Source organism: Thrips palmi, unplaced genomic scaffold (genome assembly GCF_012932325.1).
Source record: "Thrips palmi isolate BJ-2018 unplaced genomic scaffold, TpBJ-2018v1 HiC_scaffold_10, whole genome shotgun sequence".
Classification (NCBI taxonomy): Eukaryota; Metazoa; Arthropoda; class Insecta; order Thysanoptera; family Thripidae; genus Thrips; species Thrips palmi.
The window spans coordinates 4975501-4989930 of record NW_023144621.1 but is presented as its reverse complement, the minus strand read 5'-3'; the positions used below and the strand labels follow the sequence as shown (position 1 = coordinate 4989930).

The 14430-nt window shown below is 57.2% G+C and overlaps 2 protein-coding genes across 2 annotated transcripts; both read left to right on the top strand.

Moving 5' to 3' along the window:
- Positions 1-6637: 6637 nt before the first annotated feature.
- On the top strand, positions 6638-11139 carry LOC117654486 (11-beta-hydroxysteroid dehydrogenase-like 6). The gene is made up of 11 exons (XM_034401150.1): positions 6638-6823; positions 7171-7345; positions 7420-7549; positions 7826-7964; positions 8139-8276; positions 8348-8385; positions 9269-9449; positions 10116-10290; positions 10380-10509; positions 10586-10862; positions 10945-11139. The coding sequence occupies exons 1-11, from the start codon at positions 6692-6694 to the stop codon at positions 10984-10986; spliced, it is 1557 nt and encodes a 518-aa protein (XP_034257041.1). The 5' UTR covers positions 6638-6691; the 3' UTR covers positions 10987-11139.
- Positions 11140-11625: 486 nt separating this feature from the next.
- Positions 11626-14428, top strand: LOC117652748 (farnesol dehydrogenase-like). Its single transcript, XM_034397843.1, has 6 exons — positions 11626-12028; positions 12602-12776; positions 12862-12991; positions 13504-13642; positions 13809-13949; positions 14016-14428. The coding sequence occupies exons 1-6, from the start codon at positions 11897-11899 to the stop codon at positions 14055-14057; spliced, it is 759 nt and encodes a 252-aa protein (XP_034253734.1). The 5' UTR covers positions 11626-11896; the 3' UTR covers positions 14058-14428.
- Positions 14429-14430: the final 2 nt, after the last annotated feature.

Sequence of the window (14430 nt, the reverse complement as noted above, 5' to 3'; positions counted from 1 at the left end):
AAAGCAAATATCTCACAATATTTTCACACGTGATCACATCATGATCGGTGGAAATGAAGGCGTCTAAACGAGGTTTCCCGAATACGACGTCTACAGTGACAAACGTGCTCGGTGCTCGGTGCTCGGGCCAAAAAGAGCTTCAAACAGTGAATAACTTGAAGCCAAAAAACAACACGTCGTGGCAGTCCCAGGATGATCCCAAAGTGCAACGGCTGGATGAGCGCCAGAAGCACGCCGTCGGCAGGGGGCTGCCACGGCGGGCACATGGCCATTGACAGCCCGCCGGGGCGCCGCCGCCGCCAGCCGCGCTCGCGGTCCCAGCTGTTGACCTGCTCGACTATCAGTCGCGGCTTCTCGCCGCAGTTGCACGGGTTGCTGTACACGGCGCGGCGGTGCTGCCGTGGGGCGCGGTGAGCGCGAGCAGGGCGTTGGTGAGGCATTTCCAAGCGCAGGTCGTTGGTGTAGTCCGGCACGTCGTCGTCCGAGAGCACCGTCGCCCACATGACCACCCTCGTCAAGGCGGGGATGGTGGTGACGGGCACCGCCCGCTCCAGGTCGCCGACGGACTCCGCCACCACCAGGACCACGGCGTCGTTGGCGGTCATGCGCGCCGTCGCGTCGCGCCACTGGTCGGGGTCGACGGGCAGGAGGGTGACCGCCGCGGCGGGCGGCAGGCCGGCCAGGAACGGGCCCAGCCAGGGCACGGCGCCGACGACGAACAGGCGGGGGTGCAGGCTGCGGCCCAGCAGCGGCGGCACCAGCGACAACGCGCACGCGGCCTCGGGCGGCTGCTGCGAGCACGGCGGCGGCAGCGCGGCGCGCGCGCCGCACGCCAGCATGGCCAAGAACAAGACGGCCAAGCTAATGGTGGAGGCCACGCGGGAGTGCACGCCTGACACGCTGTAAGTGCTCGAAAAGGGCGAGTGCTAGCAGGACAATCGAACGCCCGCTTCGAAAATAGAAATAGACGCGCGCCGAGGCGAACTGCGTTTTCCGGCTTTCCCTTCTTTCCGGCTGCGGAGGGCCATCTTGATACGAATGACGGGCGGCGGGGCGATGCTAATCGACCGACAGGCCCGTTTACGACGACCGTTGGCCGATCGGTGGGCAACGTGTACCTGTGGAACCTTCTCGTCACCTCGGCCAAAAAAAAACCTTACTGCTCTCGGCGGCCACCTTCTGGAGTGCGTTTCGGACTAGCAGCAAATTTGCTGCCTGAAGTATTCACAGTGACGTCATCAGAATATCATCTTCGTACGAGTGACACGGCGGTGCTGAGGGTGAGGCAGCCCTCCTGCAGCTGACCCAGGCCACCAGAGCCTCCAGGCACAGGACGAGGCCGGCGCCGAGCCAGCCCGTGAGCAGCAGCTGCAGGGCGGGCAGCATGTGCGTCAGCGTGATGGGCTTGTACACGGTGGCCGAGTCCGCCGTCTCGGTCGCGGCCTTCCTCTCCACGACAAGGTTGCTGCTGATGCCGGCGGCGCGGCCGCGGCTCAGGAACTTCTTGAAGCTGGCGTGGAGGGGCGTGCCGCACTGCAGCGTGTAGTACGTCATGGACTGCGCCATGGGCAGTCGGAACAGGTGCAGGCCGGGCAACTCGGAGAGCTCCGGCGCGTACTCCCCGCGGACGAACGTCGCGGCTTTCCGCTCCTTGGCGATGTGGTCGAAGACGGCCTCGGCGTTGGTGTGGTAGCGCACCCTGTGCGCCAGCCCCCAGTCCTTCAGCGGGAACAACGCCGCGTACGCCGGGCTGTGCATGAAGATGGTGAGGTTGCTGGCGCGGAGCTGGTCCAGGGAGTTGACGTCCTCGCCGGGGTGGCCGACGGTGAGCTCGCTGAGGAGCTGCCCACCGTAAGACGCGGTGAGCACGACGCCGACGACCAGCCAGACGCCCATGACCGTCCTCTGCGAGGTGGCCAGCCTGCCGGGGGCCTGGCCGAGCAGCGGCGCGGACGCCTGCAGCACGGCCTTGACGGCGTCGAGCGGGCCGGCCGTCACGAACAGCACCGCGGCCACGGCCAGCACGGCGGCGGCCGTCGCCAGCCACATGGTGGCCGTGAACTCCCCCAGCAGCCTGGCCAGCGGCGTGCCTCGACAGCCCAGCAGCCCTGCCGGCACCACGGCGTAGAGGCGCTTCATGTCCCAGGGGAAGCTGCAGCCCGAGTAGGCCGTCGACAACACGAACAGGTGCGCCGTGATGTCTGCGGGGAACGACGTGTCACCGAGCAACGCGACGAGAGGCTTCTTCTTCGCCAGCCGCTTGGACACCAAGGCCACGCCGTGGTGCTTGGCGAAGTCCCGCAGCTGCCGCTCCACCGCGTCGGCCCATTGGTCCAGGCGGGACGCGAAGTAGAAGGGCTGCACCAGGGCGGTCACCACGCCGTCGGGACGCGGCTGCCAGGGCGGGAAGTACACTGCCATGGACACACCGGCCGGGTCCCGCCAGCCGCGCTCGCGGCCCCAGCTGTTGACCTCCGTGATCGTGGTGGCGTGCAGTCGCGGCTTCTCGCCGCAGCTGCACGGGTTGCTGTAGACAGCGGTGCTGCCGTTAGGGGCGGTGAGCGCGAGCAGGGCGTTGAAGAGGCACTTCCAGCGCAGGTCGTTGGTGTAGTCCAACACTTTATGGTCCTGATGCACCGTCGCCCACATGATCACTCTCGTCAAGGCGGGGATGGTGGTGACGGGCACCGCCCGCTCCAGGTCGCCGACGGACTCCGCCACCACCAGGACCACGGCGTCGTTGGCGGTCATGCGCGCCGTCGCGTCGCGCCACTGGTCGGGGTCGACGGGCAGGAGGGTGACCGCCGCGGCGGGCGGCAGGCCGGCCAGGAACGGGCCCAGCCAGGGCACGGCGCCGACGACGAACAGGCGGGGGTGCAGGCTGCGGCCCAGCAGCGGCGGCACCAGCGACAACGCGCACGCGGCCTCGGGCGGCTGCTGCGAGCACGGCGGCGGCAGCGCGGCGCGCGCGCCGCACGCCAGCATGGCCAAGAACAAGACGGCCGAGCTCATGGTGGAGGCGATGTTGGCACCGAGGCGCTCCACTGGTGAATGTTGAACCTGCGCTGCGAATCGAAAACCACGCCAGCCTCGGGGGAGTGGCGCGAGGCCGGGCCTGACAGCACCAACGCGTCCTTTTTCCTTCATTCCGACCACCGGCAGGACTTATCTTGATTCCAACACTTTGGACAACGGCCATAGAATAAACCTGCCCAGCCCATCGTTGGTTCCAGACTGACGAGACAAAGACCGGCCGGCGTATCTACCCGTCCCTTCTTATTTTTCTTGTTTCTGGCATTAGTCTATCGAACCTTTCAGAACGGTTTTCAACCAGGTGGGTGCACACCAGACCGCCTCTTGGCGTCACAGGCTTCGCGATGCTGCGTCAGGTCCAACAATTAACGCCTGGTGTTTACACCTACCTTGGCCTTGCAGCGCTAGCCAGCAGCTGAAATGGGACTCGAACCGAACGTGTGACCCCACCAACGGATTGCTCTCCGAACGAGGACTCCATTGGTGGGGTCACACGCTCAGTTCGTGTCCTATTTAGCGACTCTGGTGCTCAAATCACGTTTAGAATTTCGGCCGTCGGCGCCGGTCCTCTGGCCCAGAGTGCGACTCGCAGCGCAGGGATGTTGTTGTCCTGGTTGCGCCATGGATGCCAATGCTCGTGACGGCGCACAAATCGACGAGCCGGTGTCGGCGTGTAAGTGTACCCCCCCGACCCAGAGTACCCCCGGGTACACAACGCCTAGGGCCAAAGTACCCTGGGGTACATGACGACTAGGTTCAATGTACCCAGGGGTACAATTCGCCTAGGTGCCAGGCGAATTGTACCCCGGGTACAGTGCGGCTAGGCGAAATGTATCCCGGGGTACACTTTGCCTAGGCTTATTGTATCCCCCGCCGGCCGGAGGAGGATGCACGTCGCCTAGGCGCAATGCACCCCCCCCGGATACAAAGAGCCTAGGCGAGGAGTATCCCCTCGGCCGGCCGGAGGGGGATACAAAAAAACCCAGGCGCAATGCATCCCCCCCCGGATACAAAAATCGAAAAAAAAAAGAAGAAAAAAGGGGGGCCCTTCTCCCACCTCCGCACACAGGTCGGAGGGCCGCCTGCAACTTCGGTGGATCGGGGGAACCGGTGCTTTACAGGCGGCGACCCCAGGGGTTCTCGTCTGTATATGGGCCGGGCTTGAAGGGCGGGTTTGACAGTCTCTCTCTGCCTTGAGAGCCTTTGCTTTTCGCGGGGTGGTCTGTCCCAAAATGTACACCCGCTGTCCGGCGCTCTCTACCAAACATACAGCTTGTTTAAGGGCCAGCTTCAAAGGACTTATCATCTCCTCCCGACGAATCAGGAGGACCCACCCGCGCCCAAATTTACGGGTGGCTGGATTGACGGATCAAATACTCCGTCGCTCCAGTGCCGAGGCCAACCCGCCGAAGCGCAGTTGCTTTTTAGACCCCCAGCGGAGTGGCCAGGTGAATGTGACTCTGACCACTACGCTATCAAGCTTGTACGTCTGGCGTCGTGTTGGACGACGGGTTTGAGTTGCAGTGGAAGGAAGCCAGTCGAAAAATGTAATGAAATGATGGGAGTCGATCCCAGGACTCTACTGCCGGGCCGCACGACTTTTGCCGCTCGCCCACCACGGCCCATGACGAATGGAGGGGCGTGAGGCGGGCTCTTGACGCGACAGGAATGGACCGACCCGGTCAAAATTTCACAAGAAGTTTGGGGAGTCGAACCGCCGACCTCAGCACGGAGAAGCGACGCCTCTACTCCCTAGACCACCACAGCACATGAAATTCGTAGGCTGAAGTCACGGTTTTCAACCACACTGGGCGAGGCAGAAAAATTTAAATGTTAATGTCCCTACGGAATCGAACCCCCGACGTGTGGACTGTTCTACCCCCGGGCTCCGCTCTGAGGGCCCTTCAAACCGTTCCACAAAAGAAAGGAAATCGAAAAAAAAAATTGAGATGCCGGTATTCGAACACCGCACTGTGCAAATGCGATCGAACGTCTGTAACATTTGCGGTGTTCGAATACCGGCATTTCCTTTCTTTTGTGGAACGGTTTGAGGCCATCAGAGCGGAGCCGTGTAGAACAGTCCCACACGTCGGGGGTTCGATTCCTATAGGAACTTTAACATTTATTTTTACTGCCTCGCCCAGTGTGGTTGAAAACCGTGACTGCAGCCAACGAACTGCATGTGCTGTGGTGGTCTAGGGAGTAGAGGCGTCGCTTCTCCGTGCTGAGGTCGGCGGTTCGACTCCCCAAACTTCTTGTGAAATTTTGACCGGGTCGGTCCATTCCTGTCGCGTCAAGAGCCCGCCTCACGCCGCTCCATTCGTCATGGGCCGTGGTGGGCGAGCGGCAAAAGTCGTGCGGCCCGGCAGTAGAGTCCTGGGATCGACTCCCATCATTTCATTACATTTTTCGACTGGCTTCCTTCCACTGCAACTCAAACCCGTCGTCCAACACGACGCCAGACGTACAAGCTTGATAGCGTAGTGGTCAGAGTCACATTCACCTGGCCACTCCGCTGGGGTGTCTAAAAAGCAACTGCGCTTCGGCGGGTTGGGCCTCGGCACTGGAGCGACGGAGTATTTGATCCGTCAATCCAGCCACCCGTAATTGGTCGCGGGTGGGTCCTCCTGATTCGTCGGGAGGAGATGATAAGTCCTTTGAAGCTGGCCCTTAAACAAGCTGTATGTTTGGTAGAGAGCGCCGGACAGCGGGTGTACATTGGTACAGACCACCCCGCGAAAAGCAAAGGCTCTCAAGGCAGAGAGAGACTGTCAAACCCGCCCTTCAAGCCCGGCCCATATACAGACGAGAACCCCTGGGGTCGCCGCCTGTAAAGCACCGGTTCCCCCGATCCACCGAAGTTGCAGGCGGCCCTCCGACCTGTGTGCGGAGGTGGGAGAAGGGCCCCCCTTTTTTCTTCTTTTTTTTCTCGATTTTTGTATCCGGGGGGGGATGCATTGCGCCTAGGCTTTTTGTATCCCCCTCCGGCCGGCCGAGGGGATACTCCTCGCCTAGGCTCTTTGTATCCGGGGGGATGCATTGCGCCTAGGCTTTTTGTATCCCCCTCCGGCCGGCCGAGGGGATACTCCTCGCCTAGGCTCTTTGTATCCGGGGGGATGCATTGCGCCTAGGCGACGTGCATCCTCCTCCGGCCGGCGGGGGATACAATAAGCCTAGGCAAAATGTACCCCGGGGTACATTTCGCCTAGCCGCATTGTACCCGGGGTACAATTCACCTGGCACTTAGGCGCATTGTACCCCTGGGTACATTGAACCTAGTCGTCATGTACCCCAGGGTTCTATGGCCCTAGGCGTTGTGCACCCGGGGGTACTCTGCGCCGACGGGTACAGTTCGCCTCCTACACCGGCTTGCCCACACTGTTAGCGCTGTTAGCGCGGGCCGCGGTGTGGGGAGACACGCTTCCCGTCGCGTGGCCGGTGTCGCGTCCGGGGCCGTCCTCTCTGGTCCGCCTCAGTGGCGTCACTAGCCTGCCTCAAGCCCGCGTCTGCGGGAGTGGGGGAAGTGACTGGACGATGCTAGAGACTAGCGGTAGCGGCCGGAAGCTGGGGGCAGCTGGGGGACTGCCTGCCATCGGGATAAAGTCGAACCGGCCCGACGCCCGGCATCGCACACACACCCGTCAGTAGCGAGACAGCCATGGAGCGCTTCGCAGGCCGAGTGGCCGTGGTGACCGGGGCCAGCTCCGGCATCGGGGCCTGCATCGCCTCGGACCTCGCCAAGGCGGGCATGGTGGTCGTCGGGGTGGCGAGGAGGAAGGACCGGCTGCAGGTGAGGACGCTGTCTGTCTGTCCGTCTGTCCGTCTGTCTGTCTGTCTGTCTGTCTGTCTGTCTGTCTGTCTGTCTGTCTGTCTGTCTGTCTGTCTGTCTGTCTGTCTGTCTATCTGTCTGTCTGTCTGTCTGTCTGTCTGTCTGTCAGCCTGTCAGCCTGTCTGCCTGTCTGTCTGTCTGTCTGTCAGTCTGTCTGTTTGTCTGTCTTTCTGTCTGTCTGTCTGTCTGTCTGTCTGTCTGTCTTTCTGTCTGTCTGTCTGTCTGTCTGTCTGTCTTTCTGTCTGTCTGTCTGTCTGTCTGCCTGTCTGTCTGTCTGTCTAGTATCTTGACGCTATTCTCCCTGCCAGGACCTGGCCGCGTCGCTGAAGGCGTGTGGCGCGACGGGCCGCCTGGAGGCGGTGCAGGCCGACCTGTCCAGCGTGGAGGAGGTGCGGAGGGTGTTCCAGTGGGTGGAGGACAACCTGGGCGCCGTCTCCGTGCTCGTCAACAACGCCGCCATCCTCCTGCAGAAACCCATTCAAGGTCAGCTCTCGTTGGCTAAACGCCAATAGTTCGCCCCAAAACAAAGCGCCTCGAGATCATTTTTGTTTGAGTAGATTTGGACGCGACGGACATCCAGAGCCTCGTCACCACCAACGTGACCACGGTCTTGATCGGCTGCAAGGAGGCCATCAACAGCATGAAGAAGCATGACATCAAGGACGGGCACATCATCACCATCAACAGGTAAAGGCTTTAAGTACCTTTGCTCTGTGCGTGTGGCCAGAAGACCGGTGGGAGAGGCTAAAACTCTTGACGCGTTTTAAGCTCCAGAGTTGCTCAATTGGGACTCGAATCGAACATGAGACCCCATCAATGGATTTCGGTTCGGTTCGAGTCCCACTCAGCGACTCTGGGGCTCAAAACGCGTCTAGGATTTTTGCCACCTGTACCGGTCTTCTGGCCTAGGACTGTGCTGTGTTCTCGGCGACACTCCTCCTCAATGCTGTTGTTCGTTCGCAGTGTGGCAGGTCACGTGGTCATCAACAACCCGCTCGTCTCGGTGTCCGCCTACACGACCAGCAAGCACGCCATCACCGCCCTATGCAAAAGCCTGCGCTTCGACGTGCAGCGGATCCCCGGTTTCAAGATCCGAGTCACGGTAAATTTGTACCTTCTGGATTAGAATTCTCAAACAAACGACTGCTTTGAGAATGTCAGTGTTCGTGAAACGGACGAAGAAAAACATCGAAATTTGGATGGACACTTTTGCAGAAAGATTTTTGAGCATTTTAGCCGTATTGAAGTTTCCGGAAAAACGATCCATTGTTGACAGAGCCTGAGCCCCGGCACCGTGAGCACGGACATGGTCCCCGCGGAGTTCCAGGCGGTCCTGCCCCCGGACATGCTGCTCCGCGCCGCCGACGTGTCCAACGCCGTGCTGTACGCCCTGTCCTGCCCCGCCGCGGTCGAAGTAAGTCTCGCCACCAATTGGAGCCTCCCACCATGGCGTGCATTCGCTGTATCGAAATTGCTGTCTCGCAGATCACGGAGCTCACCATCCAGCCGACCGGAGAGGCACTGTAGTCGGAGCCACGCGAAGAGGAGTTGACGGATGGCAGTGCAGCCGTCCATCTTCGCTGCCATTTCTTCTATCAAACACACGTGCCATCACCCGTCTCGACAGCCCAGTTTTCATACAAGAGCTCGTCTTCCAAGAAAAAATAGAGGTGTCCAGGACTTGTTATTTGTTACCTGAGTTCCCACATTAAATGCTCACATCAAAGTGTGTTTTTGTACTACTACTTACGCGCAGAAAATAAAAGAAAATTTTGCCGTTACTGCGGTATATTGTGTTCGCCACTTCAGCCCCTCAATACACACATAGGACGACTTGTGATGTCGTTCCCCTTGCGATTGTTACTCTCAGTCCGTTCACTCTAAATCCAAAGGCGATACTTTTGGTATCTTTTTTGGTAATACAATTGAGTATCGCCAAAAAACGGCCTTACCGAAAAATCTTGTCATCAAAACGGCGATACACAAGTTTCGCCAAAATTTGGCGATACTTTGGAGTACTGCCAAGATTTGGCAAAACTTCGATAAAATCAGGGGGACTAGTTCTTTGTTTATTGCTAGATTTTGGCGATATTCGAAAGTATTGCCAAATTTTGGCGATATTTTTGTGTATCGCCGTTTTGAAGGCAATACTTCTCAGTAAGGCCGTTTCTTGGCAACACTCAATCGTATCGCCAAAAAAATTCTCCAGTATCGCCTTTGGATTTACAGTGTCCTTAGAGAAGTATCTTGATGATTATCTAAGCAGCGCGGAGTGTCAAATTGGGCGAGGACCCAACTCGTGTAGGTGGAGGAGGGGGTCATCATGGAAACCCCCCCCCCTCTCTCTCTCTCTTTTGCGCGTGTACTTTGCTCGAACTAGCCTCGCTTTGAGAGGCTCCATGCCAGTGAGCCAACTGCGGAGTGGCAGTCAGTAGGCAGACGGCACTTCCTCGCCATGGAGCGCTTCGCAGGCCGAGTGGCCGTGGTGACCGGGGCCAGCTCCGGCATCGGGGCCTGCATCGCCTCGGACCTCGCCAAGGCGGGCATGGTGGTCGTCGGGGTGGCGAGGAGGAAGGACCGGCTGCAGGTGAGGACGCTGTCTGTCTGTCCGTCTGTCCGTCTGTCTGTCTGTCTGTCTGTCTGTCTGTCTGTCTGTCTGTCTGTCTGTCTGTCTGTCTGTCTGTCTGTCTGTCTGTCTGTCTGTCTGTCTGTCTGTCTGCCTGCCTGTCAGCTTGTCAGCCTGTCTGTCTGTCTGTCTGTCCGTCTGTCTGTCTGTCCTGTCTGTCTGCCTGTCTGTCTGTCTGTCTGTCTGTCTGTCTGTCTGTCTATCTATCTATGTTTGAGATGTGCTGTCTTAACGCTACTGTACTGCTCTGTGTTTAGCTTGTTGCTCTAAGAGTAAACACCTAAGTAGTTCGCACACTCTCCTTAGACCACCGTGCCTGTGCTTGGCTATGCAACGAAGGGTTGCGTTGTCGAATTGCAGCTGTGTCCGACAGCGATAATGCGCGCACAATGTACTTTCAATCTCCTTCTCCTTGAAAGAGTTGGCTTGAAACGTTTCTTTCGCTTATTGATTATTCTCGCGCTGTTCCTAAGAATTAGTGATTACTGCAGTAGAGTGCACCTGAGTTGCGCCTCTTATCTTATCATCCTCGTGTAAATTAATGACGTTTTGAGAGTCCGTACCTAGTAGACAGCATAGTTCTGAGTCCATTTTTTTTTTAAGAAATCATTTTTTTCCCTTTCGAAGGACCTGGCCGCGTCGCTGAAGGCGTGTGGCGCGACGGGCCGCCTGGAGGCGGTGCAGGCCGACCTGTCCAGCGTGGAGGAGGTGCGGAGGGTGTTCCAGTGGGTGGAGGACAACCTGGGCGGCGTCTCCGTGCTCGTCAACAACGCCGCCATCGCCATTCAGAAATCCGTCCAAGGCATGCCGCAATTTTCCCAAACACAAAATAAATTACGTAAAATAAAATATTTAAAACTTTTAATGTATTTTTTTGTTGTTGTTGTTCAGACATGGATTTGGCAGATATACAGAGTATAGTCGCCACCAACGTGACTTCAGTGACGGTCGGCTGCAAGGAGGCCATCGAAAGCATGAAGAAGCACGGCATCAAGGACGGGCACATTATCAACATCAACAGGTAAAGTCTGCAGCCGGCGGGCAAACACTTGGTTGCTACCGGCAACAGGCAGCTCCACGACGTCTCTGTTTCGCAGTGTGGCGGGGCACGTGGTCATCAACACCCCCCACCTGTCCATCTCCCTCTACTCGGCCACCAAGCACGCCATCACCGCCCTGTGCAAAGGCTTGCGCTTCGACGTGCAGCGCATCGCCGGCTTCAAGATCCGAGTGACCAGCCTCAGTCCCGGAGCTGTGGACACCGACATGGTGCCCGAAGAGTTCGCGAAGACCTTGCCTCCGGACATGTTACTCAGGCCGGCAGACATTTCAAACGGTGTCTTGTACGCTCTGTCGTGCCCCAGCTCAGTGGAGGTAAGGCTTGTCTTGCAAATAATTTCAAGTATTTTCTTTTAGCGCGTAGTTGTGGGATTAAGAGACTGGCATGTCGTTGCAGATCACCGAGCTCACCATTCAGCCGACCGGTGAGGCGTTTTAGGCGAGGCGACCGAAAGATCTTTTTCTTTGGCAGCCAAAGGTTTCCTCACGATTGATAACAAGTGCGTTGAACTTTCCCTTTACTCCCTCGGCAAATGATGTTATCTGCAAACCTTCGTTGTTGTGTCAATAAATGAATACTTCAGAAACCTCATTTCTTTTGATCCATAATTTACCTACAGGACATGACGTGAAACAGCTATACCCTTCGCGGAAAACACTTTCATTGTGTACTTTTCACACTTGTACAGACAGTGACACTCGACGCGCTGTGGTTCTGCTGCCGCCGCGCTGCGCAGTATCAGACAGTGACCATGGCAGTGGCCTTGGCCATGAGGCCGGAGCGGCACTGGAGGGAGATGGGAGATGGCCCTGCGTCGCGTGAGCGCGAGTGTCTTTGCCAGGGCCCAAGTAGTGTTGGTGGGGGGCATGACCCCCTCTCCCTTCCCCGATGGACACGCGCGCTCCACAGTGGGCCAGAAGACCGGTGGAGGCGGCCATAACTCTAGATGCGTTTTAAGCTCCAGAGTCGCCAAACAGGGCTCGAAACGAACGTGTGACCCCACCAATGGATTGCTCTTCGAACGAGGAATCCATCGGTGGGGTCGCCGGGTCACACGTTCGTTTCGAGTCTCAGTTAGCGACTCTGGGGCTCAAAACGCGCCTAGAATTTTGACCGCGTGCACCGGTCGTCTGGCCCACGGTGCGCTCCGCGCCGACAGGTCGCACTCGACCACCAATTTTATCTATGATAGGCTGCCGTGCGCGTAACTGGTAACCAGAAAAAATCGTCTGACGGTCTTCCTTCGCAAGCGAGCCAACAAGAGTGTGGACTGACAGCGACACGACCCAGAGCGGCTCGCGCGGGCAGAGCTTGCCGTCGTCGGTAGGGAGACAGACATCAAGCAGCCATGGAGCGCTTCGCAGGACGAGTGGCCGTGGTGACCGGGGCCAGCGCAGGCATCGGGGCCTGCATCGCCTCGGACCTCGCCAAGGCGGGCATGGTGGTCGTCGGGGTGGCCAGGAGGAGAGACCGGCTGCAGGTGAGGACGCAATCTGTCTGTCTGTGGTAGTTTGGGAGCAGTATTGCCTAGGTTAATCAAAACAGTCACAAATGTTTTTGAAAAATCGTGTTTTAAGCCGACTTTAAGCAGCCACTGCGTCGATCCGAGGCGGTATTTTGTCCTCCCTCAACGGGCAACTGGTCTTTGGACCTTCCTTAAGCATGCCTTTGTTACGGAGTGCGATTATCTGCCTTAGTTTGGGAGCAGTATTGCCGCAAATTTGATCAAAACGGTCAGAAATGTCTTCGAAAAATCGCGTTTCGGGCCGACTTTAAGCATCCACTGCGTCTGATCCGAGGCGGTATTTTGTCCTCCCTCAACGGGCAATTGGTCTTTAGGCCTTCCTTAAGCATGCCTTTGTTACGGAGTGCGATTATCTGCCTTAGTTTGGGAGCAGTATTGCCGCAAAGTTGTTCCCGCCAGTGCTCGGCCAGCCGGGGAATTGCCGCGACCCCAGGCGACCCCAGCCACCTCGCCGCGATCACTCGAAATTTTTTCGCGACCCCAACGTTGGGGACCGCTGCAGTGTCTTGACGCTATTCTCCCTGCCAGGACCTGGCCGCGTCGCTGAAGGCGTGTGGCGCGACGGGCCGCCTGGAGGCGGTGCAGGCCGACCTGTCCAGCGTGGAGGAGGTGCGGAGGGTGTTCCAGTGGGTGGAGGACAACCTGGGCGCCGTCTCCGTGCTCGTCAACAACGCCGCTGTCATACATCACAAACCAACTCAAGGCAAGATCTGGTCATGGCATGCAATTTCCTAAACTCGAAAATAAAGTTTTAAACAATTGAGATATTTTGTATGTTTGAACCTTAGAATTGGATTTAACGAAGATACAGAATATTATCGCCACCAACTTGACTGCAGTCACGGTCGGTTGCAAGGAGGCCATCGGAAGCATGAAGAAGCACGACATCAAGGACGGGCACATCATCACCATCAACAGGTAAAGTCTGCAGCCGCCGGACAGTGGGCCAAGACCGGTGGAGGCGGCCAAAGCTCTGGACGCGCTTTGAGCAGGGTTGGCAACCATTAACGAAATTCATTTTCGCACTTTCTCAAATATCTCCGGAACGGGCTGTCCGATCTGCGTCTTGTTTTCAGCCTATGGTAGGTCAGATTTTTTCCAACAATCGGTATACACATGAGGATCTCCTACAAATTTCGACTTCTTTGATTTTTTTTTCATTTTTCAACTGAATTATCAAAATATAAACGTTATTACAATTATGATAAAAGTTAAAAAGTGGTGAAGGAGTCTACATACATGAAAGAGGCAGAGAACAACAAATTTCGGCAAAGGACTGATCTACCTTATGCCGATAGTAGGACCTAATTAGACCGCACATTCCAGAAATACAGTGAAAACTTAAAAATTAATTTCGTTAATGGTAGCCAACTCTGGTTTTGAAAGAGCAGGACACGAAACGAACGCGTCACCCCACCTTGTGTTGGCAGTGTGGCGGGGCACGTGGTCATCAACAGCCCGCTGATGTCCCTTTCTCTCTACTCGTCGACCAAGCACGCCATCACCGCCCTGTGCAGAGGCGTGCGTTTCGACGTGCAGAGGATCCCCGGCTTCAAGATCCGAGTCACGGTAAGCTCGCTGAGTATTACCATTTTCCTGTTTTACCATTTCAGAAAATGCAGGATAAATTCTAAAATCACGTCAATTATTGCACGCAAAAAGTTTTAGATACAACCTATTCAAGTTGCTTCTCGCGTAGACGGCCTAAAATGAAGATTTTTGTCAATTTCCGCAGAGCCTGAGCCCTGGAGCCGTGGACACGGACATGCTTCCTCGGCAGTACGTCAAGTCCTTCGCTGATCCCGAACGCATCCTCAAGCCTTCCAACGTGTCCAACGCCGTCCTGTACGCTCTCGCCTGTCCCCCGTCAGTCGAAGTAAGGCTTTTCATCGACAAAGTCACTGTGCGTTTGGGGCTCTGGAAAACAGTGTTGCTTTTGCAGATCACCGAACTCACCATCCAGCCGATCGGAGAGGCGTGGTAGCCGCGGCCCATCTACCGAGGTAGGACCCTCGCCGCTAGGTCTCCGCGCACGCCTATCTCAGCAGAGACGCAGCGCCTTCCGCGGACCCAGCCTGCCGAATGAGGCGCCCACTGCTGGCCTTGGCAGAGTGCGACTAGGCTAGGCAGCGTGACGAGGCGGCTTTCGCAACGCCGTCGCGGTTCTAGCGCTGACTCCAAATTTGCCTCCAATTAACAACCGACACGAAGAGCAGACGAAAACGAAATACATACTACTGTCCATGACAGGCTGCTGCTACACACCTCCGTTCCGGTATTCTTAGCTCTTAATTGTAATAATGTTTTTTTATTATTAAAGTTGAACAGTGTTCACAAAATCATCTCACAAACATATA

What these genes read in the sequence shown, in the direction of transcription:
- LOC117654486 (XM_034401150.1), top strand. Translation starts at nt 6,692, where the DNA reads ATGGAGCGCTTCGCAGGCCGAGTGGCCGTGGTGACCGGGGCCAGCTCC. An exon ending in CACATCATCACCATCAACAG is followed by an intron (nt 7,550 to 7,825) that starts GTAAAGGCTTTA and finishes GTTCGTTCGCAG; the next exon opens with TGTGGCAGGTCACGTGGTCA. An exon ending in CCTGCCCCGCCGCGGTCGAA is followed by an intron (nt 8,277 to 8,347) that starts GTAAGTCTCGCC and finishes GCTGTCTCGCAG; the next exon opens with ATCACGGAGCTCACCATCCA.
- LOC117652748 (XM_034397843.1), top strand. Translation starts at nt 11,897, where the DNA reads ATGGAGCGCTTCGCAGGACGAGTGGCCGTGGTGACCGGGGCCAGCGCA. An exon ending in GCTTCAAGATCCGAGTCACG is followed by an intron (nt 13,643 to 13,808) that starts GTAAGCTCGCTG and finishes CAATTTCCGCAG; the next exon opens with AGCCTGAGCCCTGGAGCCGT. An exon ending in CCTGTCCCCCGTCAGTCGAA is followed by an intron (nt 13,950 to 14,015) that starts GTAAGGCTTTTC and finishes TTGCTTTTGCAG; the next exon opens with ATCACCGAACTCACCATCCA.